We start from the raw sequence: 22,699 nt of genomic DNA, 5'->3' as shown, positions 1-22,699 counted from the left end.
AATATGTAATGTTTTAGTCTAAAGTTTCCCTCCGACCTTTAGGGTGCACAGCGCCACGTGGTGTTCCTGACCGGTGTTTAGCTGAAACCGTCCTGACTCCTGATGGGAGGATGTGCTCGCTAGTCGCTGCCCTATTCCAGTCCGGGTTTTATGATTCTCTACCCGGGCAGAGAAGCTTACTCTTCCTTTGTGCTTAAACCGTTTTTAGTCTGCACTGTGGGAGCGGGACACAGTGAAACACTTTCAAAGTTCACTAATGTCTGTGGGACTAGAATCCGACGTATCCAGTGATGAGGCGTTCACCAGCCGTTTTCCCATCCACCGCGCTTGTAGGGATGGAGATGTTGGAGCGCTGGTCCCGCTGTTACAGCAGCTCTCAAACCAAGCTTATTTGACCGTTGAGGACTCCTGCCACGGATGGACCCCCATGCACTGGGCTGCTCACTACGGACAGGTAACGATAGGGATTAAATTACTCGCTGGGTGAGGACGCACAGCCACCTGACGTTAGCAAAAACCTGCGGGTAAAACTGTCGGGGATGTTGCGAAGACACTCACCCTGCACAACTTTTTGTAGTTTATAGCATAAAATACTAATTTTAGTGCAGTAAACATGAATCACGGCTTCGCTAAATGTTCGTTCACTACCATGAACCATTTCAAAAGGTTGATATTTCATGGAAATAACACGCTGTTAATAAGTAGAAATCCCGTCGTTTCTTTTTTTTGTGAGTGTTTTGTGCGGTATTGTAATACAGTTGTATCTCTGTGTTACTGTACAATAAAGTTGTCTTGCTCTAAAAAAAAAAAAAAAAAAAAAAAATTAAAAAAACAATGAAACGAGTTTCAGCATTTTCATTGGTTCCAGTGGAGCCAATGGGTATTCAGGCGCCAAAACAGCTCTAGGAAAACAGGAAATTGTAATGTCTGTGATAGTCTTAAGGTTTAGTTTATGCTGACATAACCTTAGTGTCTCTTCACTAACATGGTAAAATTCAATACTGTAAATCAGCAAATGTATGTGGTATATTCCACAGTATACCATGAAACCAGTATACTGCTGCAACCCTACTTCTACAGTGTTACAGTGTTCTACATCTGTGATGATTAACTTCATTCCTTGTTAACCAACATGTTTCCAATACTCTTCTTACTGGCCTCTGTTCTGTGTTTCTGTGCACACAGCTGGAGTGTGTGGTACGCTTGGTGCAGATGGGCTGTGAGGTGAATACGTTGACTAGCCGCTTCAACCAGACACCAACACACACTGCAGCGTTTGGAGGACATCCTCACTGTGTGCTGTGGCTGACTCAGGCCGGAGCTGACGTCAACAGACAGGTCAGTCGTCCAGCACTGGCCAGTATCAGTAACAGTAGCATAAGTATGTAAGTAACAGTAATATTGAAGTACCTGAAAAATTGTGCTCAAGTACGGTATTAGAGTAAATCTATTTTGTGGATAAATAGAAATGTATCACCACTGGATCACATCGGATGTCACCTAGAATATCTTTTGTCTTTGCTATTTATGGGTATGGATTATAAAGTTATTACATTAAGCTGAATTCACTTATATTTACACTACTGACTTGCAAAATCCTGGAAAAATCTTTTTGGAATCGTAATTTTTTTGAGTATGTCCTTGTAAAGCGAACATTATAAATGTATTTCTTCCAATATACCAAGATGGAGTACATCTGAGAGTGTTGTCTCATTGGGAAGTGCTACACAATGCAATACCCTTCATTTTACCTGTTTTGTGTCTTCAGGATTTTGTTGGTGAGGCTCCCATCCACAAGGCAGCTCGGTCAGGTAGCTTGGAGTGCATCCAGGTTCTGTTGATAGCAGGTGCTAAACCACAGTGAGTATCCTGCAGGCTGACCTTTGTGCAGCAACACAGCAGCTCTGTCATGCCGAGTGCGAGGCACAGCAGCAACTACACATCTCCCCGCTCTCTTTGAGTCACTTAGGCCAAATCTTCTCACCACGTTTGGTAATAAAAATCGCAATTTGATATGTCTTCTGTTGTCGTTAAATCTCGGTGTATCGCTATTGTCACATCAGGGGCTGGTGGCACCAACAGGGCTCACAGCCAGTCTTAATCTAAGCCAGTTGTAACTTGCATTGTGGTAGCACCGCCTAAGATGAAACCGTCTTTTTTTTAATAAGACCAGGCGAGCAGGTGTAAAGTCAAAATTTTGGCTGATTCTGTAGGAAGAACACCTTTTGAGCAGCCTAATGACAGTGGCGCATCTTGTGTATTGACTTTGCAACCAGAAGCAGCATCACTGCTGTTTGTGATTGCGATTTTTAATTCTATATTTGCCAGTTGTGTTTAAATGAGAGAGATGAGCAGACACACACAAACAGAAGAGAAGCCACATAAAAGGCTTTATGCTATAAATTCATAAAGCTATTATAAGGATCAACTCTATGTGTGATTAGAATGGTTTGTTGACCAGCTTCGACAAATGCACTCTTCTTTATGTGTCTTTTATATTTGGTTTACTATGACCAGACATTTAGCGGGACAGTGGGATCGCGAAGCATCGCAAAGACTAGCCTTAGTTTGGTTGGTGCAACCAATATAAAGTCCATTCTAAAGACTGCGTTTAGGACCAGGCTTAGAGAAGACCAGTTGGTGCAACCATCCCAGCTGTTTGGGAGGGAACAGGCCGCACTTGTTTGCTTTCATCTCTCTTAGTTTTGGGTTTTTTACCAGTATAGTTTTAACCATTAAATAACATGGTGAAGATACAGGGGTTGAGGTAAAAATGTCAACGGCGAACTGGGAGGAGATTTGGCGATTTGGAGCAGTGATGGACACATGCAAACTAGGGAGTCTATCTATTTTTAAATAGTATTAAAGATACTACTACTTCCAAGATTGCATTTTGTCCGTTCTATAATTGTGTACTAAAATCAGGTGTGGGCTCAGGTCACTTGTTACCTAAACAAATCATTTTGTTAAATCAAGTGGTTTTTCCTTTGAATTGAAGTGCTGTGATGTAATCTGCCTTCAGGCCCCAACACACTGTGTGATTTTGGGCTGCCCCCAAAAGTTTCAATCCAAAATGATCGCCATACATCTCACTGTTAGACACAACCGCACAAACAGTCTTTCAGCAAAATCCTGGCTGACGCCACGCCGACATTAAGTCGTCTGAATTTTCAAATGCCATTTTCACATGAAATGATTTGTGTCCACATTTGCAGAGACCTCTGTCCACAGTGAAACGCCTGAACGACAAAAAAAAAAAAACTGCTAAATCTCTTCTTCTTTGCCCTCTTTTCAGTTGGCAAACAACAAAACTGCTTCACGGCCAGCGTCTGGTAAGGAGCGGGACAGACGGCCGGCAGAGCAAATCAGTTTTTATGGCTGTGACGTCTGACAAAATCGGCATAAATGCAGGTTAATGACAACAGCTGCTGTATCAGCATTTAAAATGCGTGATCACAGAAAAAATCGGAGGACTGAATGTTGCCTTCTTCTGTAATCACCTATACTGTGTGTTTCTGCTCTCAGACAACTGCATGAGGAAGAAAATAGGTATCTAATGTATTTTGTGGCTTATAAACACTTTATGTTAAAAGCTGTCTTTCCCAAGCTGCTGTGCTGCAGCGGTAAAATCATTATTTTGCTAATATCTACATAAATTGAGGTTAATGACAACAGCTCTGCTGCGTATTCAGCATTTAAAACGAACAATCATAGAGAAGCAAGAGGCAGTTGAAGGTTGTCTTAGACTTTGATTGCTGCTATGACCCCATCTACTAACCAACTAATCACAAATGACAGTGGAATTCATTGGCTGGTGACAGTGTTGTAAGTGGCTTTGGACATATACACATAGATAGCAAACTGGTGTGTGTGCTGTAGTATTTATAGTAAAGACCATTTTATAATTAAGTTAAAAAAATCTGTGTCAGCACTCCGACCAAAGCCTGTTTTTTGTTGCAGTTTCAAAACAGAAGAGAGAGCAGAAGAGATGGATGATGGGAGTTGATGACGTGTCTCTCCTCATGTATTTTATCCATTGTAGCGCTGCAGCATAGTGCAGTTCTTCACACAGTGTGACGTGCCTCAAAGTAGATATTGCACAGTCTGGTTCAAACTGACACGAAAATTTTATTAGACCGTCTCATGCAGCGTGACTTGAGATCTGGGAGTGTAAATAGGCCTCAGCGTACTCGGTGCCTCCAGGTACTGACACTCACCTCGGATTTGAGTGAAACTGCGCTGAAGACGCGGATGTTTTGGTAGTGCATAACTTCACGGTCAGTGACATTTTACAGTGTTTGACTGCTTCTGGCATGCTGTATTGAAGAGGAGGGATAGCCATGAGACACCCCGCACATTCGGATGTGTCACAGCTACGTGATTTTTTTGAGTAATCCAAGAAAAGAGGGAGGCGTCCACATAGTTGCTGCAGACAGGCCTTCGCAGTCTGGAAAGCCTCAAGTAATATCTAGCACCAACACAGTGACTGGGCTGATCTATCAGCCCATATTTGCTTGTTACAGATACGCAGCATGTATGTCCGCAGATAACCTCATGAAATGGACAGAAAAAAAAAACAGAGTCATGTTTCAGCTGCTCAGAAACAGTGAAAAATCCAAACTGAAGGTTTGTGGAAGAGAAAAACCTGAAATCAGGTCACAACTGCTAGTTGAGGACTCCATTAGCAAAGAGCTAAGGCACTCTTTCAGCTTAACACAGGGATGTCCAGCAATACAAACCCTCCATTTAGAGCTTGGTTATTCTTTTCTGTTCAGGGTTATCCTCAAAAACAGCATTCAGAAGTTACTGACAGAGCCCCGGTGATCAGAACGTCCAACATGATCACATATCGGTGTTTCACTAACAGTTGTTCAGTCAACAGGACAGTGGTTTTTAACCTGAAATGTGCGTAATTGTTCATGTTTTGCACTGTTGTTGCTGGCTGTGAATCCATTTCAATCTTTTTAATTTCACCATCCCACCTGTAAGAGTAGATAAGACTTTATTGATCCCACACTGGGGGAATGAAATCGTTCCAGCCAGCAGGTTAAAAAAGCAAACACAGCGGCATAGAAGGGGTAAAATTGAGCAAAATGAATGTGTCGCTTGAGATTTACAGGACTGGAACAAATTTAGGAAACGCTGACATATTGTCAGCTGCCTGTGGTGATGGCAGCTTTACTTGATTGGCTCTTCTGATGCATGTGAAGGTCTCTCCCTGCAATATTAAAGCCTCCTTACTGTGTAACCCTTCAGCCAGTCAGCGGTGAGTGCAGGATGCGGTCGGACCGTTAGCGTTTTGTCTCACCCCGCGCTCTTCTTGTTCAGTTTAAGGAATGCCAGCGGGCAGACAGCAGCAGACCTGGCCCACACTCATGGCTTCCACGACTGTTTCCGCTTCATCTCCAAAACTCAGAAGCACCTGCTGCAGCTCAATGGGCTTCATGTGAACGGAGCGCAGAACGGAAACAGCGCCCCGTGTGGTCAGGACCCGCCCAGCAGAAAGAGGCTGCTGACTGCTGTGGACGCTTGTCACATGAAAAAAGCCAGGAGAGCTGACAGTAAGACATTTGTCGTGTCATTTGTTGGAAACTGTCTTTCTGTACGACCCTGTTGTTCATAGTAGCAACCCCTGTGCTAACAAGTCTGCTCTGAAAAACAGAGGAAGGTGTGTTGGTGCAGATGCTGAGCAGCGGAGCTGAAGAGCTGGAGAGCATGAGCATGGAGTCCGTGCAGGAGCTCAGCTCAGGTGGGACTGTTATGTGGAGATCACAAAACAATAAAGTACAGGCATGATCTGCCTATGAAGAGAATAACTTTATTTTCTATCAAAGCAGATTACACCAAAGCCGCCACCAATGGCCATCATCACCCACTGCCTCATGCCGACCCCGAGCCACCCTCCTCGCCGCCCTCTCCTCCGGCCAATCGGCAGGGAGCAGCCCCTGCTCAGCACCCTTTAGCTGACATGTGCGGTTCCCTGCACCTGGTGGGCAGTCCCAGCAGCTGCGTGTCCCACCGGCCGGCCTGGTGGGGGCTGATGGGAGCAGACTGCGCGGACCTGCATTACGGACACTACCACGGCTTCGGAGACACGGCGGAGGAGCTGAGTGACAGCAGCTGCCTCAACTACAGCGGCAGCATCCAAGTCGAGCAGCGACACAAGCAGGCTGTGGGCAGCACCATCCACCTCTACCACGGTTCATGAAGACAGAGGGGGGGCTTCACAGCTGGGCTCCTGGAGACAGGGGCGGATTATTTGCCGAACAATCATTATTTGCTGCTTGTGTCTCACAGTGTGGGATCAGTCAGAAACATCCCAGCAACTCATGCTTACATACTGCATCATGTTCAGAGATACACACGTTATTTCCTGCAAAGTTTCCCCGTTGATCTCTCTGTTCTGCTACTGCTGGCTGGTTTGCGTTGTTTAAGGGTTGTCATGTTGCATTATGGGGTGTTTCGTGTGCGTGCACAGTAGTTGGCTGTACTCTCTGAATGTGGCCTGATCTACCATCCTTCAGTAGGGAGGAACAACTTGCACTGACGTTGAAAATGTCATGTTAGCCTTGATTTACCAAAGGGAATATGTTAGGGGTTTGTGTTTTGGTTATTTGAAATATTTGTTTTAGAGCAGATGAATGTCTTTATTCAGAGCCGTACTGTACTTTTATAGATATACCGTCTGCTTTTTGGATTGTGGTAACATATACAGTGGAATTTGATGGAATCTGAGTTATAGACTGTGCTGCCTCTTTTTGTGAACACTATGTCAGTAGTGTGGGAACGGGCGCCGTGTGCCAAAAACTGACTCGGACCAACCAGGCACTGCTGGCTCGGACATCTGTTTTTATACTGGTTTTGCTTCTTTTCTTATTAAAACATGTTTTGCAGTTTCGTAAAAATTATACAAAGTGATGACTCTTTCTTTTTAGTTTCAGTGTAAGCATCGTATTGCTTCGTCTTTCCATCAGTTCTGACTACATTCGCTCTGCTGCTATAGCTCGCACACCCGCAAAACATCACAGATCCACCTCCATGCTTCACAGTAGGGATGATGTACTTCATCACAGGCCCTGTTGACTCCTCTTCAAACAGTGCTTATGCGTGATGACCTTAAAAACTTAAATTTTGGTCTTGTTACTCGCTGTTCAAGTACCTCCTTATATTACATATATACATATTTTCCAAAAAAAAAAAAGTCCAATAATATACTTCACTATCTCTATTTTATCCTTTAATAAATGTCCTCAATGTACTTCAGTATTACAGGAACTAAGCAGTGATAATGTTTGGCCTTAGCAACATCTCTAAAAAATGAAAAAGAAATGCCTCTGCACAAAAACGCATTATTCTTTATATCAACATACCTCTGAATCAAACTTCATTCCATTTCTATTCTATTGTGGAGGCAGAAGTTTCTTTTCAAGGTAACACACAGAATCAAAGATGATCATCATTTGGCATTTTTATTGAAGGTCTTAGAGTAGCGTGACATGACTTCTGAATGAAAACAAAAGAGAAAAAAATAACTAGTTTTAAAAACCCATCCAGGAACAAGTAATAAGTAAAGCCATCACAACCCCAAAAATAAGTTAATGCTTTATTTACAACCTGAAATATCACTTATTAAATAATCAAAAACGGTAGCATGCAGCGTACGATAGCATTACAGCTCATTTCATGCAAACGCAATGCAGAGAGTTGCTCGTATACATGCTGTGAAGCTGTGCATCACCTCCCCAGATCCAGCTGAATCGTCTTCTGCAGACTGGCTATGCTAGCATCCAGAGCTGACAGGCCGTCTCTGAACGCTGCCTCGTCCCTGGTGTCAAAGGTCGACCCTGACCTTGCGCTCCAGTCAGACCACACAGATTCCGCATCACACTGGGACAGCGTGGAGTTGAACAGCCGCACTTTCTCCTTCTCCACCTGTTGTCCACGTGACTGGACTTGATGGGCTGCAGTCTCTGCAGGTTTGTCACCTTGCTGAGATCTGACATCGGGATGTGATAATGTGTCCCTCAGCTGGACTGAGCTCAGTTTCTTCTGCTCTAGGGTGTTTCCCTCTCTCTCTGCGGCCACATGTGTGGGCTCCAGCTGACCCAGAGACATCAGGTACTGGGTGATGCGGTCAGTGGGGGGCTCTGTTGGACCCGGTCTGTGCTGGCGTCGGTCCAAATGAGCGTCTGACACAGAGCTGTCAACAACTGTAGGACAAGCTGATGAATTCTGACTGTGAAGAGTCCTAAAAGGGACAGAGAAGAAGAGAAATGGGAGCGATGTTAATGGTGAATTTCTCACAATGATGTCCTCGTCTCACATTCCTAGATAAAGAGCATTTTTGTGGTCAAGCCCCCCCCCCCCCCCCAACCCCAGGCCCCTACCTCTTAAGATGCCCTATCTCTTCAAGCCTTTGCTGGGCAAGTAAAGCCAACTCAGTCTTCTCTCTCTCACTGTCCAGCAACCTGCTTCTAGTGGCCTCCAAGTCTACAGAGAGACAGACACACAGTAATTAGGGCATTTTTTTTCCCTGTCTTGTTTATTTTATTACTGTTACTCTCATACTGATACTACTTTGCATTGTAGTTTGCACAGTGGTTTCGATCACAGATCTCAGTAAGTCCGAACCTGTCTTGATGAGTGCATTCTCTGCCTCTCTGTCTCTGAGCTGGCTCTGAGCGTCCCGCAGAGCTTCTCGTAGCCCTGTGAGGTCATCCTGGAGTTCCCGCAGTCGGGACTCAGCTGTAGTGAGCTCCTCCTGCAGAGACAGCACTGTGAAGAGACACAGGATTCATTACCGCCACCGACCGTCGCTTTAAGTGATGTGAGAAGGTGATGAGCAGTGCTGCTGGCCCACATCACATGACCTTGCGAGGCAGCTGGATTGCTATATTGCACTGGCCGCCCCGTAAAAGCATTCTCTCATATGAGCTCCAGACATTGTCCACATTTTCACACATGTGGTGCCTGGGAAGAGGAGGATGACTCACCTGCAATGATGACTTTTTACATTGATATCAATACTACATGTACTTAGTGTATTCGCAATATCAACGAAAGAGTGGAAGTGAACACACACACACACACACACACACATACACACAGGCTTTACCTTCAGAGTTACAGTGTCTGTTGCCTGTCTGCCTTCTCCCTCTCCTTCAGCTGCTGGTGCAGAATCCTCACACGCCTGACACACACACACACACACACACACACACACACACACACACAGGGTGTAAAGATGGGTTTTAAACGTTGATTCAAAGGTCGATATGGAGGAGGCGTCGCATATGTGTAGTGGGAGCTGGTTCCACAAGGGCGGGGGATATGAAGAAGGCCCTTGTTGCAAGATCTTAGGGACCTAGGGGTGTGAACGTGGGTGTAAAAGGTCAGAAATATAGGATGGGGCCAAGCCATTGAGGGCTTTGTTGTCGGTGTAAAAGTGAAAGGAAACGCGGACGATGTGTCCGCTCTAACAGATGTCAGTGGGGGAGGGGATTCAGTTTGCCCTCACCAATCACTAGAGAGCAACGCGTCTGCCTGAATCTAATGTCATTTCAAGTCGACACGCCAACTGGTTTTGCCGCGGCTTTTTGAGAGTGAAACGGAGCAAAGTAAAAACAAACTATGATGTCGGGCGAAGAACAGCGTCGATAGACATCTACCCTGTCCATATCAGTCACCACTGTCATTTCTCCTCCATGGTTCCAGCACAGCTTGCTTGACAACAGCATGAAATGCTGTTAGCGTCGTGATCACAAACATCTGATAGTGACGGCCCATTTGTGAAGTGAAAGCTACCACAAGGTAAAAGACAGTGGGGGTGTGTGTGTGTGTGTGTGTGTGTGTGTGTGTGTGTGTGTGTTACCTGTGCAGCTGAGTGTTCTGGCTGTGCAAGGATGACAGGTGTGGCTCAGTCTGGATGTTTGAACTACCAACATTCATCAGTGGTGAGGACACAGTCTGCTCCAGAATACTGAGCAACCTCTCTGCTACACTGCCTGCACACACACACACACACACACACACACACACACACACACACATATATATATATATATATATAAAACACAAACACATGCATGCACACAGTCCTGTTTCCATCACTTTTGGGGACTTTACATAGACTGACATCCATTTCTTGGAGACTTACCCGAACCCCCTCTCCTCACCCTAACCTTTACCCAAGTCTTCACCCTAGAAGGGTGAATCACTGACTTATAAGGGGCTGTGTCTGTATGACAGATGTCTGCAAGGGCCCAATCTACAAATCTGGATGGTGAGCATTTGCAACAGATTAGCGAAACGCTGAAAAGTGTCTCCATAGATTCAGCTCACCTTGTCCACTGATCAGAGCCTTGAGTTCTCCCAGCAGATCCTGAACTGTCTTCATGTTCACGTCAGTCTCTGCACTGCAATCCTCCCTGCTGGGTGTGTCCTGAGCGACTTTATCAAGCTGTCCAGGCTCCAGCTGCATGCTTGACGTCTTCAAGGAGCAGGTGTGTGTGTGTGAGTGTTTCTGTCTGACAGCTGTGTGTATGTCTGAGGAGGTGCTTTGGGTATTAATGTCTCTCACGGGAACAAAGTCCTCCTCAAACTCTTCATTACGGTGTATGTGCGGGGCTTCGGAAGCAGACTGGCAGTCAGTCTGGGGGAGAGGCATCCGGCCTGAGGGAGGGGTGGGGTGGAGTGGAGGGATGGTGGTCTGGGACTGGGGTGGAGGGGTGATGGGGGAGAGTGTTTGGCAGCGTGAAGGAGGTGTGAGATACTGCTGCAGAGTTTGAGGTTGTTTCTGAGGTGGATGGAGCTTAACTCCTGAATGTGCAGCTGGAACAGCGGACTGATGTGCTGCTCTTGGAGTTGTGCTTCCTGGTCCACACTGGACTGACTGACAACTTCCCTGGTCTGTAGGTGGAGATGAAGGAGGTAAGACATACTGCTGTAGGCTTTGAGGTTGTTTCTGAGGTGGATGGAGCTTAACTCCCGAGTGTGCAGCTGGAACAGCAGACGGATGTGCTGCTCTTGGAGTTGTGCTTCCTGGTCCACGCTGGACTGACTGACACCTTTTCTGGCCTGGAGGTGGAGATGAAAGGGAAGGTGCAGCGACATTAGGCAGGTGTAATCTCAGCGGACACCATTGCTGATGGTTGAGCTGCAACTACCTGCACTTTTAAGATGTTTTACTGCACCCACAACCACGATCAATCCTGCCTATTAGCTCGTTGTAACAAAAGCTAGGAGCTTCAGTCAACATACCAAAACAAAAGGATTTGTGGACTTTCATTGTTCACATGAGACTTAAACTAATCAGTGAGGTGTTGTCGTGGTTCAGCTCCAGTCTGGCGGGGCTTGTTATACATTTTGCAAACCAGCAGATGTCATTCTACTGCTTAGCTTGAAACCCTTCGACTCATGAAGCCCCGGTGCTTCATGAGTCTTCATTTGCCCATCACTATTTTGTTGATATTATGATACTTTGTGCATTAGGGATGACAGTGAAAGTAGGTCTTGGCTGTTGTTGCATCACTCTGGATCATCGGATCATCTGAAGTTGTGTGTGATTTAACGTCCTTCTCACAATGTCAAATAAACCAAACTAAATCTCACACACTGACAGGTGAAACTCAAAAATTAGAATATCGTGCAAAAGTTCATTTAGTTCAGTAATTCAACTTAAAAGCTGAAACTAATATATCATATAAACTCAGTACATGCAAAGTGAGATATCCCAAGCCTTTATTTCTTATATTTTTGATGATTATGGCTTAAAGCTTATGAAAACCCCAAAAGTGTGAAGTTTCCACAGTCAGTGTTGATTTGGGGAGCCACGTCATCTGCTGGTGTTGGTCCACTGTGCTTTATTAAGTCCACCAGGAAATTTTAGAGCACTTCATGGTTCCTTCAGCAGACAAGCTTTATGGAGACGCTGACTTCATTTTCCAGCAGGACTTGGCACCTGCCCACACTGCCAAAAGGACCAAAACCTGCTTCAATGATCATGGGATTACTGTGCTTGATTGGCCAGCTAACTCACCTGACCTGAACCCCATAGAGAATCTACGGGGCACTGCCAAGAGAAAGATGAGAGACATGAGACCGAACAATGCAGAAGAGCTGAAGGCTGCTATTGAAGCATCCTGGTCTTCCATGACACCTCAGCAGTGCCGCAGGATGATAGCATCCATGCCACGCCACATTGAGGTAGTAAAAAAGGGCCCAAACCTTGTGCTGATAATCATCAAAATGATCACAAATAAAGGCTTGAAATATCTCACTTTGCATGTAATTTGTCTATGTAATATATTAGTTTCAGCTTTAAAGTTGAATTATTGAGATAAATGAACTTTTGCACCATATTCTAATTTTTCAAGCTTCACCTGTACCTGTCTGTGTAGGTAGTTTCTTAATGGTCTTCTTCCCCAGTGAAGCAGATGGTCTTGATTCAGCTTCTCCACCACCCTTCACAGCTCTGGGAAAGCTTGCCACGGCCTCTACAAATGCACAAACACACATACACACACCTGTATCTCACTGTGATAGAAGCCAACAGTCTAAATCCCAAATAGAAAAATGATATAGAACAGATATAAAACAGAGAAAAGTAGCAAATCCTCCAAATGGAGAAGCTGGAACCAGAGGATGGATGGTGTTTTTGCTTGATTCAGAGATTAGGAAACTTGTTGTTCATCACATTTCTCTCAATCAACTGATCAATTTGTCATTTCAGGATTACTTGTGACAAACCACTAGCTTCTGTATGGCCACCATGTTAGAAAACTCATCAAACCTGCTTTCTCATCCTGAAGGATGCCACTGAGCAAGGCAGCACACCGGTCCAGGCCCTTATGGAGAGAAGCGACCTGAGAGGACAGAACCCAGCTGTGAGCATCACGACACATAATCACGTCCTTCTTCACAGGAAGTCACAGATTTCCTTCACAGCGAAGGATGTTTGGTAACATTTCAGCTGTGCTCGCTTTCAGTTTGACCTCCAAATTAAGTGGTTTAGATCATCTGGACTCACTGTTTGCTTACAACCTGTAAAAGAGTCTGACTGCCCGTGTGGAAAGCTGTTTTATTTGGCCTAACCTCTTCAAATAATCTCCAAAAGAATGCATGATCTCAAGATGGGGTGATGTTAAGTTATTAGTAAGTCAGTAAGTTAGTAAGTAAGTTATTCCTGTCGCACACCATCAGCACCACTCTGCCGAACGCCCCTTTGTTTCACATGCCGCTTTCTTCTGCATCGTGTACTGATGGGAAAGAGCTCACTTCATTACCTGGTCCTCCGAATCTGTACTGTACAGAGAGTAGGCTGGCTCAGGGCCTGCTCCTGGTCTTGGATTTGGAGTCACTCTAAAGTTAGAGGACACAGCATGAGTCAAGGGAGCTCTATCAGGAATATAGTGTTTAAAAATGGAGGGGAAACGGTTAAAAAACTCACAGTCTCCTGGCCGGCTGCACTTTGACTCTCCCTTTCAGCCTTCCTGATGTCACCACCTGCCAGTCAACCAACACACCACAGTCACAAGCATACTTCTTAACATCGGGCTGTAGTACTGAAACATCTGATTGTGCTTAAATCCAATGCTGTGGCATGAATACATTATAATTCTTCTAAAAATGTTCAATGGACACTTTTTTTTCTATTTATAAACTACAGCTGGATCAAATATGTGCCTGATAGAAAGCTAATAACTGGTGGGGCTGAAGCTATATCCCAATCTGCCAATCAGTCAATTCATTATCTTATTGGAACAGATTGAAGGTCGATAGCATGCATTAAATCAAAAGAACCTTCATTTAGTCGTGCTGAACCTGTGATGGAAATCTATGACATACAACAGTTAATGCATGCAGAGATCAAACATTTTTAGACACGTTTAAGAAGTGTCCCGATTGCTGTAACTCTGCATTTCTGAAGCCAGAGATCACCAAGTTAGGTTCGATATGTAGCCGAGTAACGTCATGGAGTCAGTCAACCTGCGGATTACTCACAGCTGTGTCGCGTGTATCCACCAAACAGCAGCGGAACAGCGTGTCATCCTCATTCAAAACAGTAGATCTTGATGTTTCAAATAACCTCAACATACAGCTAGTGTGGCGTCTTCATAATCTCAGGTATTGTGTCACTTTGGTCTTACCTTGCTTTTAGTTGTTCCTTTCATGGTTAAACACGAAGCGAGCACTCCAAGATCAGACCAAAAACCTGCTTTTACTATGCTGTCAAACAGCTGAGGCGTTCACGACACGAGCTGTTTGGTTTTGAGTGTCGTCATGCGGACTTCTTCCATTTCTACCGGTTCCGGTCGAAACAGTTTGAAACGGGACATTATGTCGCAGCCGACCAATCACAATTCAGCGCTCGGCATAGTGGGCGGAGCTGCAAGACCAGGAAGAAGTTCTCAGCGAAGACAGTCAACATTAACCAGCACGGAGAACAGGACAGTCTTTGTATAGTGGCACGTTGTAATGCACATATTACTTTAATGTTGCAGCTGGTGAAATTGGTGCTACTTTGAATTACTTTGTATACTTTCAATGTACAAAAAAGTGCAGTATTTCCCTCTGAAGTGTAGTGGAGGAAAAGCATAAAGTCATGTAGCTCAAAATTGTACTTAAAACATGTATTTAGTGACTTCAGTCAGTCATTGGCAAGTTCCTTCTTGCACTGTTTACAGAGACGAAGATTCAGATCAAAGATATTTATTTCTAATTTTGATGTTATGGAAATCCATCAACCAAACACTGAACATTACATGAAACACGTGGCATTAAATGCAGGCTTTACTTTGGGCAATACTTATTTATTGCCAATCTTTTATCCTGTGGGAAACAAATTAAAGTTGCAAAACGTCATTCTTAAGTTCTGACTTTTGGTCAGGCACATATTCCTGACAAATCAAGCAAGCGATGATTAGAAAATAAAACTTTCGACGATATGTCGGTTACTGAAGACTGATGAAGTCATTACATCCAACAAAAGACCTTGTTTCCCTCATTTAACATCTCACTTGACATTTTTAACTTTGCCCAGACAAACTGTTTTCTCCTTCAAACAAGAGTACTGTGATAAAATTCCAACAAGCTGAACGTCTGAAAAGAAAAACAACTCAGAACAAATGCAGCGCGGCTGTGCGGCTCTGATATTTCCACTACTCCCATTCCTCCTCCTCAGCTGCAGTCGGAGCAGGCGGCTGGAGTATCGCACGGATGCCTTGGAAAGATCCTCGCTGTGGACGCTGAGGACACAGGATCAGCAAAACACAATGAGCTCGCGGTCTAAAATATGGATGCTTCACAAGCATCTTCGACCTGGCAGCACAGAAGATCTGACCAGTTTCAAGGTGGGCACCTAAGATCACTGTCACCAATTCAGAAACTAACCAAATATGGTCACCGCCCCCCCCCCCTTCTGTTTCTGAGTTATAGTGTAGAATAATGGCCAGAAAAGTGTTTTTGCATAAAACTGTGCCACAGAGAATTTGACCTGTGACCTTTTGGATAGAAAACGTCATCACTAATTTTCTCCTATGAGACATTGGTCTGAAGTTGCGTCACAATTAGCAGAAAAATTCTTGAGTAATCCAGTTACCTTCCTGGAATCCGAGGAGGCAAAGTGCTTCCCTGGGGTGTTGAAGCTCATGATGCCGGTAGCGCTGCACATAGACTCCTCTAACCATGTTGGCACTTCCTGCTCGGCCTGCCAATCCCAGCGAACACAAGGAAATGATGAAGGCCAGCCCTGACTGAGCTTTATGACCTTCCTTGTTATACACAATTTCTACACTTTCAATGACGATGGAAAATAGAAGGTTTTCTCAGAGGGAAGAACTGTGCAGACTGAGCACAAATATTCCAATTCCATAAATCTACAGCTCTCTTACCTTTGACAGGACTGTAACCAGGGAGCGAGCCAACTGCACATCAGCATCGGGATCAAAGAAAGACACCGCCCTGCCAGTGTTACCACAACGGCCAGTTCTCCCAATACGGTGGACATATTCATCAATGTTGTTGGGGAGGTCAAAGTTGACCACGTGCTGTACATCTGGAATATCCAGACCGCGGGCAGCTACAGAGGTTGCCACCAGGACTGGACATTTGCCAGAGCGGAAGTCTGCCAGAGCTTGCTCCCGCTCCCGTTGCTCGCGGTCACTGCCAGACAACACGACACGTCACTATCTGCACTGAAACTCAGAGAAAATGTTCGTGGACACGTCACTTACCCATGAATGCTGGTAGTTGGAACGTTATCCTGGCACAGGTAAGTAGCAATAAAATCGGCTTGTCTCTTGGTCTCTACGAACACCATGGTGCGCTCCTTTCCTGCAACCAATAAGACTGTAAAATAAGCATGCTAATGTTTGATATTAGACAAGTTCCATTATTACACTTTGAGCTGTAATCCATCATTCACTCCCACGACAGTCACAGACTGCTTTTTATTTAAAAGCTACACATGCAGCGTAGTAGCATCAGGGTGACTTCACTTGGGGCAACAACATTACCAGTTGTCTTGAGGAGGTCAAGGAGCTGCTCCCTCTTGGAGAACCTGGTGACTTGGACAAACGTCTGCTCCACATCACTGCACGCTCCACCCACCACACCCACAGCCAAGAACAAATAGTCGGTCTTGAGGAAGTCAGCTGCCATCCTGCAAAAAGCACATGCTTCCGCTTTATATATGCCAAGCTCACATTCAGTTTGGGACAGCTGTCCATATCAACAGTAGAAGCTGTGGCGTGATCAAGGCGCAGACCTCTGGATGTCCTCAGGGTAGGTGGCACTGAACATCAGGGTCTGACGGTTGTTTTTGGATGGCATTCCAGGAGAGCCCACCAAACGGCGCATGTCAGGCTCAAAACCCATATCCAGCATCCGGTCTGCCTCGTCAAGCACAAAGTAGCGTAGCTTACTCAGCCCGACCTAGGACACGTGCACCATTTTGTCACACATTGAAGCCTTCAAATCAAGACACTGTAACTTTGCTGTAAATGTCAAGTGACTGAAAACGAGACTACCTTTCTTCTTCCAATCATATCCAACAGTCTCCCTGGTGTTCCACACAGCACACTGCATCCCCTTGAGATTTCTCTTATTTGGAATCCAATGCTGACTCCACCGTAAACCACGACCGGGCGCACAACAGTCCTGCAGCAGTCAGAGGAAGCCAAGATGAGAAGCCTGGAGAAAGTGCAACTCTGTACATGGCATCTTGAATTTGTAGGGTGTATTTAACATCTTTCTGGGTGATTAATGGATGAATAAAACACGCAGGCACGCCAGAAGAAGCAACCTCTTACAGATAAAAATCATACTGATCTCTATCCCCTCTCTCGCTCTCTCTGCATGTGCACTTTACTGGTTGTGGTCTGGCTAAATGCAGAGAAAAACTGAGGGTTGACTGAACTGAAATAACATTTTGGCTACAACCCATTTTTTTTTTAATCTCGAAAATTGCATTGAGACTGGTGATCGGCCTCAGCTGATACAGCTTCAAGCAATCAGTGATCGGCCCCAAAAATCCTGATCGGAGCACCCTTAATCTAACCGTACCCAAAGGCGAACTTCCTGGCCTCCTGGTAAATCTGGTTGATGAGCTCCCTGGTTGGGGCAACGATGAGGACTTCAGGCTCCTGCAGCTCACGGAAGGAACTGGCTGCCACGCCGTCTGCTATCAGCTGCTGCAGAATAGGGAGCAGGAATGCAGCCTGGAGGAGAAAAGACACATTAAAACTCTGTTCACAAGCAAGCTTACCAGTCAGTTGTTGGATTCTCTCTCATCTCACCGTTTTGCCAGATCCAGTCTGGGCACAGGCCATGAGGTCTCTGCCAGCAGCAATGATTGGGATGCCATGCTTCTGCACAGGGGTGGGCTTCACGTAACCAGACTTTTTGATGTTTTTTCTCAGGCTCTCACACAATGCCGCCTCTTCGAAAGTCTGAAAGAAAGAGGGTTGAATCTTTTCATCTTTTCCAGTCTTTTGTAGCCACTTTAAAACGTGTTGCTGGCATCAAATTCTAAGAGGATATAATTTTCAAAAAAAACAAAAAAAAACAATGAAATTTCTCAGTTTCAACATTTGGTATGTTGTCTTTGTGCTATTTTCAATTAAACATGTGGTTTCAATGTTTTACAACTCTTCACCTTCTGTTTCTATTTACATTTTACACAGCATTTCAACTTTTTTGGAAACAGGGTTGTAACGTATTACATGACTTCTTACCATGATTGACTGCGGTGGATTGATTCCACTGACGTCCACCGCGATGTCATCATACTTGTCAAAGTTGATGCCTGTCTTATAGTGGGCAAAAATGGAGTCTTCATCGTTGGGAAGGGTCGGGGGGACATACGTGACCTTCGGTTCTGCAGGTTGGAGCAGAAATTCTTTCTGATGCAAGAGCGGAACAAGTTTAATCATAAAAAAGGACAACTCACTTTATTTCCATAGAACAGTTCATTAACTTACTGTCACCATCTTTTGAATCCTTTTTTTCTTTGTCTTCCCCTGTGTCAGACCAAAATGTCAATCACATCAGTGACAATTCCAATCCTAACTGTATGGCAAAAATCATTCAGTCACTTATCAAAAAGCTATTTTATATTATATACTAACATTGAGCAGAGACCACAAAACAGATGTTTTCCACGATAGCCTACACACTCGACATTTACTGACATGATATAATGACTCTTCCAAAGTGTTAAATGATTGCTCATTTACCTCTTTCGAAGCCTCCTTTCACGACAGCCTCGTCGCGACCTTCAACACATCATCAACCATTAATGATCAGATCTTCCCATTTCAAATTAAGACTGGATTATTGAAATAGGAATACATTTCTTTGAAAATGAACATCATCAAGCACAACACAGTCCTGCTTCACCCTAACAGGATTGAATCAAGAAATACCTGGTCTGAAGCCTCCTCTTCCTCCTCTGCCGCCTCTTCCTCCTCGGGTTTGTCCCCTAAACCCTACTCAGAATATACAGCATTGAAACACTAAGATTCATGTAGAGTCCGTAAAACATTTCCTTTGTGGAAAGTTGTTGAGAAGAGAGAAAGAAAGAAAAGGAAAAACCTACCCTTTTCAAATCCTCCATCATCAACTCCTGTAAAATCAAGACAGTTCATATAAAGTCAACCAATTGTCTGTAGGTATGTATAAGTCAGTTGCACTCAGAATGGACCTCAATCCACCTCTCAGAATCGAAACAAATGAAAACATTACCAATGAATTCACTGAGATCCATTCTGTCAAATCCTCTGCCACGGCCTGACAGATTAAACACACACAACATTGTCATGAACACGGCTGAAAGCATTCAATTTTATTATAAATCTAGCAACTGATTGTGACTTAATCTGCTAATACAATACAGTATATACTCTTCTGATTGTTCATAAGGTTTAATGGATGACTTAATAATGACACAATCGTCCCTGGAAGCACACGTATGTCTTCAGCCTGACGGTGTCATCCACAATGTCTGCTTGTTGAGTGCATGATTTTTTTAAATACAGGCAAACTCGCTGATTTTCTTACATTTGTGGATAACGGGCATCGTCGGCTCGAGTTAAATTTTATTTGAAAGTCTGCTCAATTCTGTTCTTTGCTCTGCTGTTCACTCTGTGTATGTCAAGCTCAGCCCTGTCCTAATGTAAACACATTTAATGCCCACAACTTTTTGTACCACAGAGTTGAACATGTTGGTCAGGTAACCCACACCATGTTTTTATGAACTATCACAACAAAAACAATTCTGTCTGTGTGGGTGGGTGAGTTAATCACTGTCCATGTCTCACCTCTGCCTCTGAAACCACCTCTTCCTCCTCTTTTGTTCCAGTTGCCCCCATCTATAAAGATGAAATTGGAACGTCAGCAGCACTCCTACTCAGGGGTTTCCACTTCAACTCCACACCACACCACATCCTACCACACAGAGTTACTGTGTGGTAGAAGCAGCAACACTGCTTCTTTAGTATAAAATAATTCTGTATGCAACAGTGTATGGCTAAGAGGACTAAATGCCAAATTACAAGTAAGCAAAGGCGCCTGATCAGTGTGATCCACGATTCAGGTGCCCACTGATGCATTTCTTTTGCCTGACTTGGATCAGAGTGCATTGCTCAAGCAGTTCTGACCAACATTTCTTTAATTCTTAAGAGGCAAAAATGACGTCTTCCACTTGATATTGTTCCATATTTAATGACAAATTTCTTGAATCATTTATCAATAATTCATAAGCATGCAATCACTCGACTAACAGTCATTTCACTACTTGTTTAATAATATGAGACGAATGGACACCTGAGGGGAACAAGCTTTTAAATCCGTCTCCACTGTCTGCTCCACCATGACCTGGAGAGAAATCGGAAGATATTATGAATCGATATCGATGTGGTGGATAATTTACGTACATAGCAGGAAAACATACCTTCTCTTGGGATGTGGCTGGCTACTGCGCTTGCAGTAGTGGTAATAGTTTCCTGTAGATAAATTGGAAACAGATGTTGACCTTCTGGCTGCTTCTGTTGTTTTTAAACATAGTGAAAATACACCCACTTCTCTATGACAAAAAGCTTACCTGCTCTTCCCACTCATCCATTTTTGCTCACCTAAAAAACTCAGAGAAAAGTTAGCATTCAAATGCTAGAAAATATTATCAGACAGGTTGGTTACATGACTACGAAGGACTTTGCAAAGCAAATGACGGGCGGGCAGGTTACAACAATGAATACCTGTTTCATACTGAATGTTAACATTATATTAATTATTTAAACGGCAAAGTTAGTTAAGTCTTCAAAAGACTTTGACACAGCTCTTAGCTGTCTAACACCGCGTGATTAATGAAACCTCAACCACCAACTTCTGCTCGTTACAATTTAAAGCTAGCTAGCTAGCTAGCTATGACTTAAGCTAACGTTAGCTGAAAGACCATGTTTAAATTTCGGGCGAAGCAAATAGGTCAAATACCACATCCCTCCGACACACCCAGTTGTTGGTTAGTTCTTACATTACCAGTAAAGGGTCTCCACTCTTTTCAACCAACTTTATCCAAACTACTAACGTTACCGTTCTTTCCCCAGCGAAGTGCACAAAATTAGCGTTAATTTGCGCGACATTTGGTTTCACTTTGACGTTTTATCTGTTTGACTCTACAAGGGCGAATAGCGGGACAGCTCACTTTAGCTTCGATTTTGCCCCATTCTTTCACAAAACGGCCAAATAAAATCGACATTATTAAAGTACAGCGTTTGGTAAGACAATATAACCTACAACCTTACGGCTGGGTGCCCGACGGACATGTACGAAAATGGACACCTGACGCAGGCAGTGTCGCTAGCAAAAACAAACTAACTCGGTACTGATAGTCAAGTATTATTGGTAAAATGTCCGTTCTGTTCAATCAAAGTGATTTAAGAATCGATGACAACAATAAATGCATACCTAGCTAACTTGCTCAACCGTATTTTCTGAAGTTGTCACTTGCTTCTCTCAAGCAGAATTAGCAACTTGCTCCCTCGTGGCCTGGCTGCGCTTCGTAAAGTCGCTGTTCAGTGGAGCCGTGTACACTGCGCACTTCGAGCAGGGAGCTAGGGTTGCCAGTTCCGCTGATTTCCCGCCCAACCGGACTATTTTGAAATTGAAACTAAAGGTTACGAACGTGTATAAAAGACATTTTGGTATCCGTTTAGTTTGTAAAAAGCTTACTCCGTTGCTCTCAAATTTTGCACAGGTGACAGGAAGAGAGTTGACGCTTTCCTACCCTTTTTTTGAGTGACCTTTCCTCCATTTGGTTTGGTGCATTCGTTCGCGGCCTTGGCCATGCACTCTGCTCTACGATCCGGTGTCTGATAAATTTATAGCTCAGTCAAATGTCCTATGTTTCTGCCATATATTTCCTGCATGCTATCAGCACATGCTCAAACTATAGTTTCAGACCATCTATCCTGCTGTTGTATCTCAAAAACGACATGATGCTTATCTGTCATGTAACAGCTGCTCATCAAATTTGCTGCATCCCCTTTACCATCTAATTACTATTATTTCCTCTTCTGTAATTGCTGTACTTGCAGCTTTACATTTTGAAGTGCTGAATGCAGAAGTCATGTTACTGTTGAATGTCTTCATGCAATAAATTCTGACAAGTATGCATCTGTTGAATACTTGTCAGAGCACTGCGACATATTGTATTTCTGACTGTGATTCTAGAGCCACCAGCTTGCAAATAAGTAAACAGCATGCATTCAAAAAATTTGATGTTCATCTCTGCATCAAATTTGTTAGATTAGCTACCCCCTCTCCTTGTCATGAATCATCATGAATCATCTTTTAACTGTTTTTGGTATCAACAAAGTACACATAGTATTTTTAATCATAAAAATCTGATGTCAGTACTCGTTGGCAGGTAGCACTTTTCAGATTTTTTCCAAACTAATTCAGTCATTCATTCATTCATCTGACTTTTTATTCTATTGTGGCTACATTTCACGTTTTGTAGAACTGCTTATTGAGGATCCTTCACATGTGGCTCTGAAAGAGTTGTGTCAGCGATGGTCAGCTGCAGTGCTCTCTGCTGGATAATTTCTGAAACGACACTATATACATGTATGTATATATGTATATATATACAGAGATGGGAGTAGGCTCACACCTGGTGGTCTGGATTACAGACTATCTGACA

General features: G+C 44.0%; 3 protein-coding genes across 3 annotated transcripts; 1 reads left to right on the top strand and 2 right to left on the bottom strand.

Annotated features, from left to right (window-relative positions):
* The first annotated feature begins 203 nt into the window (after nucleotides 1-203).
* On the top strand, nucleotides 204-6,853 carry ankrd10a (ankyrin repeat domain 10a). The gene is made up of 6 exons (XM_076723055.1): nucleotides 204-454; nucleotides 1,186-1,338; nucleotides 1,769-1,860; nucleotides 5,329-5,561; nucleotides 5,663-5,749; nucleotides 5,838-6,853. Exons 1-6 carry the CDS (start codon nucleotides 257-259, stop codon nucleotides 6,206-6,208), a joined length of 1,134 nt encoding a protein of 377 aa, XP_076579170.1. The 5' UTR covers nucleotides 204-256; the 3' UTR covers nucleotides 6,209-6,853.
* A 642-nt stretch (nucleotides 6,854-7,495) lies between these two features.
* Nucleotides 7,496-14,210, bottom strand: ccdc14 (coiled-coil domain containing 14). Its single transcript, XM_076722995.1, is given in 13 exon segments — nucleotides 7,496-8,248; nucleotides 8,388-8,490; nucleotides 8,632-8,775; nucleotides 9,116-9,128; nucleotides 9,130-9,190; nucleotides 9,872-10,004; nucleotides 10,342-11,076; nucleotides 12,038-12,070; nucleotides 12,387-12,494; nucleotides 12,791-12,863; nucleotides 13,284-13,359; nucleotides 13,448-13,503; nucleotides 14,148-14,210. Coding segments are annotated over 13 exon segments (2,073 nt in total). The 5' UTR covers nucleotides 14,172-14,210; the 3' UTR covers nucleotides 7,496-7,734.
* A 910-nt stretch (nucleotides 14,211-15,120) lies between these two features.
* On the bottom strand, nucleotides 15,121-18,251 carry ddx4 (DEAD (Asp-Glu-Ala-Asp) box polypeptide 4). Its single transcript, XM_076723157.1, has 10 exons — nucleotides 18,234-18,251; nucleotides 17,796-17,948; nucleotides 17,563-17,717; nucleotides 17,028-17,157; nucleotides 16,766-16,932; nucleotides 16,515-16,660; nucleotides 16,233-16,332; nucleotides 15,891-16,161; nucleotides 15,599-15,706; nucleotides 15,121-15,245 (listed from the first exon to the last, which is right to left on the bottom strand). The coding sequence occupies exons 1-10, from the start codon at nucleotides 18,234-18,236 to the stop codon at nucleotides 15,159-15,161; spliced, it is 1,320 nt and encodes a 439-aa protein (XP_076579272.1). The 5' UTR covers nucleotides 18,237-18,251; the 3' UTR covers nucleotides 15,121-15,158.
* Nucleotides 18,252-22,699: the final 4,448 nt, after the last annotated feature.

The sequence above is a fragment of the Chaetodon auriga genome, chromosome 23, assembly GCF_051107435.1.
Source record: "Chaetodon auriga isolate fChaAug3 chromosome 23, fChaAug3.hap1, whole genome shotgun sequence".
In the NCBI taxonomy this organism is placed as follows: domain Eukaryota; kingdom Metazoa; phylum Chordata; class Actinopteri; order Chaetodontiformes; family Chaetodontidae; genus Chaetodon; species Chaetodon auriga.
This window is presented reverse-complemented; position numbering and strand designations above follow the sequence as displayed.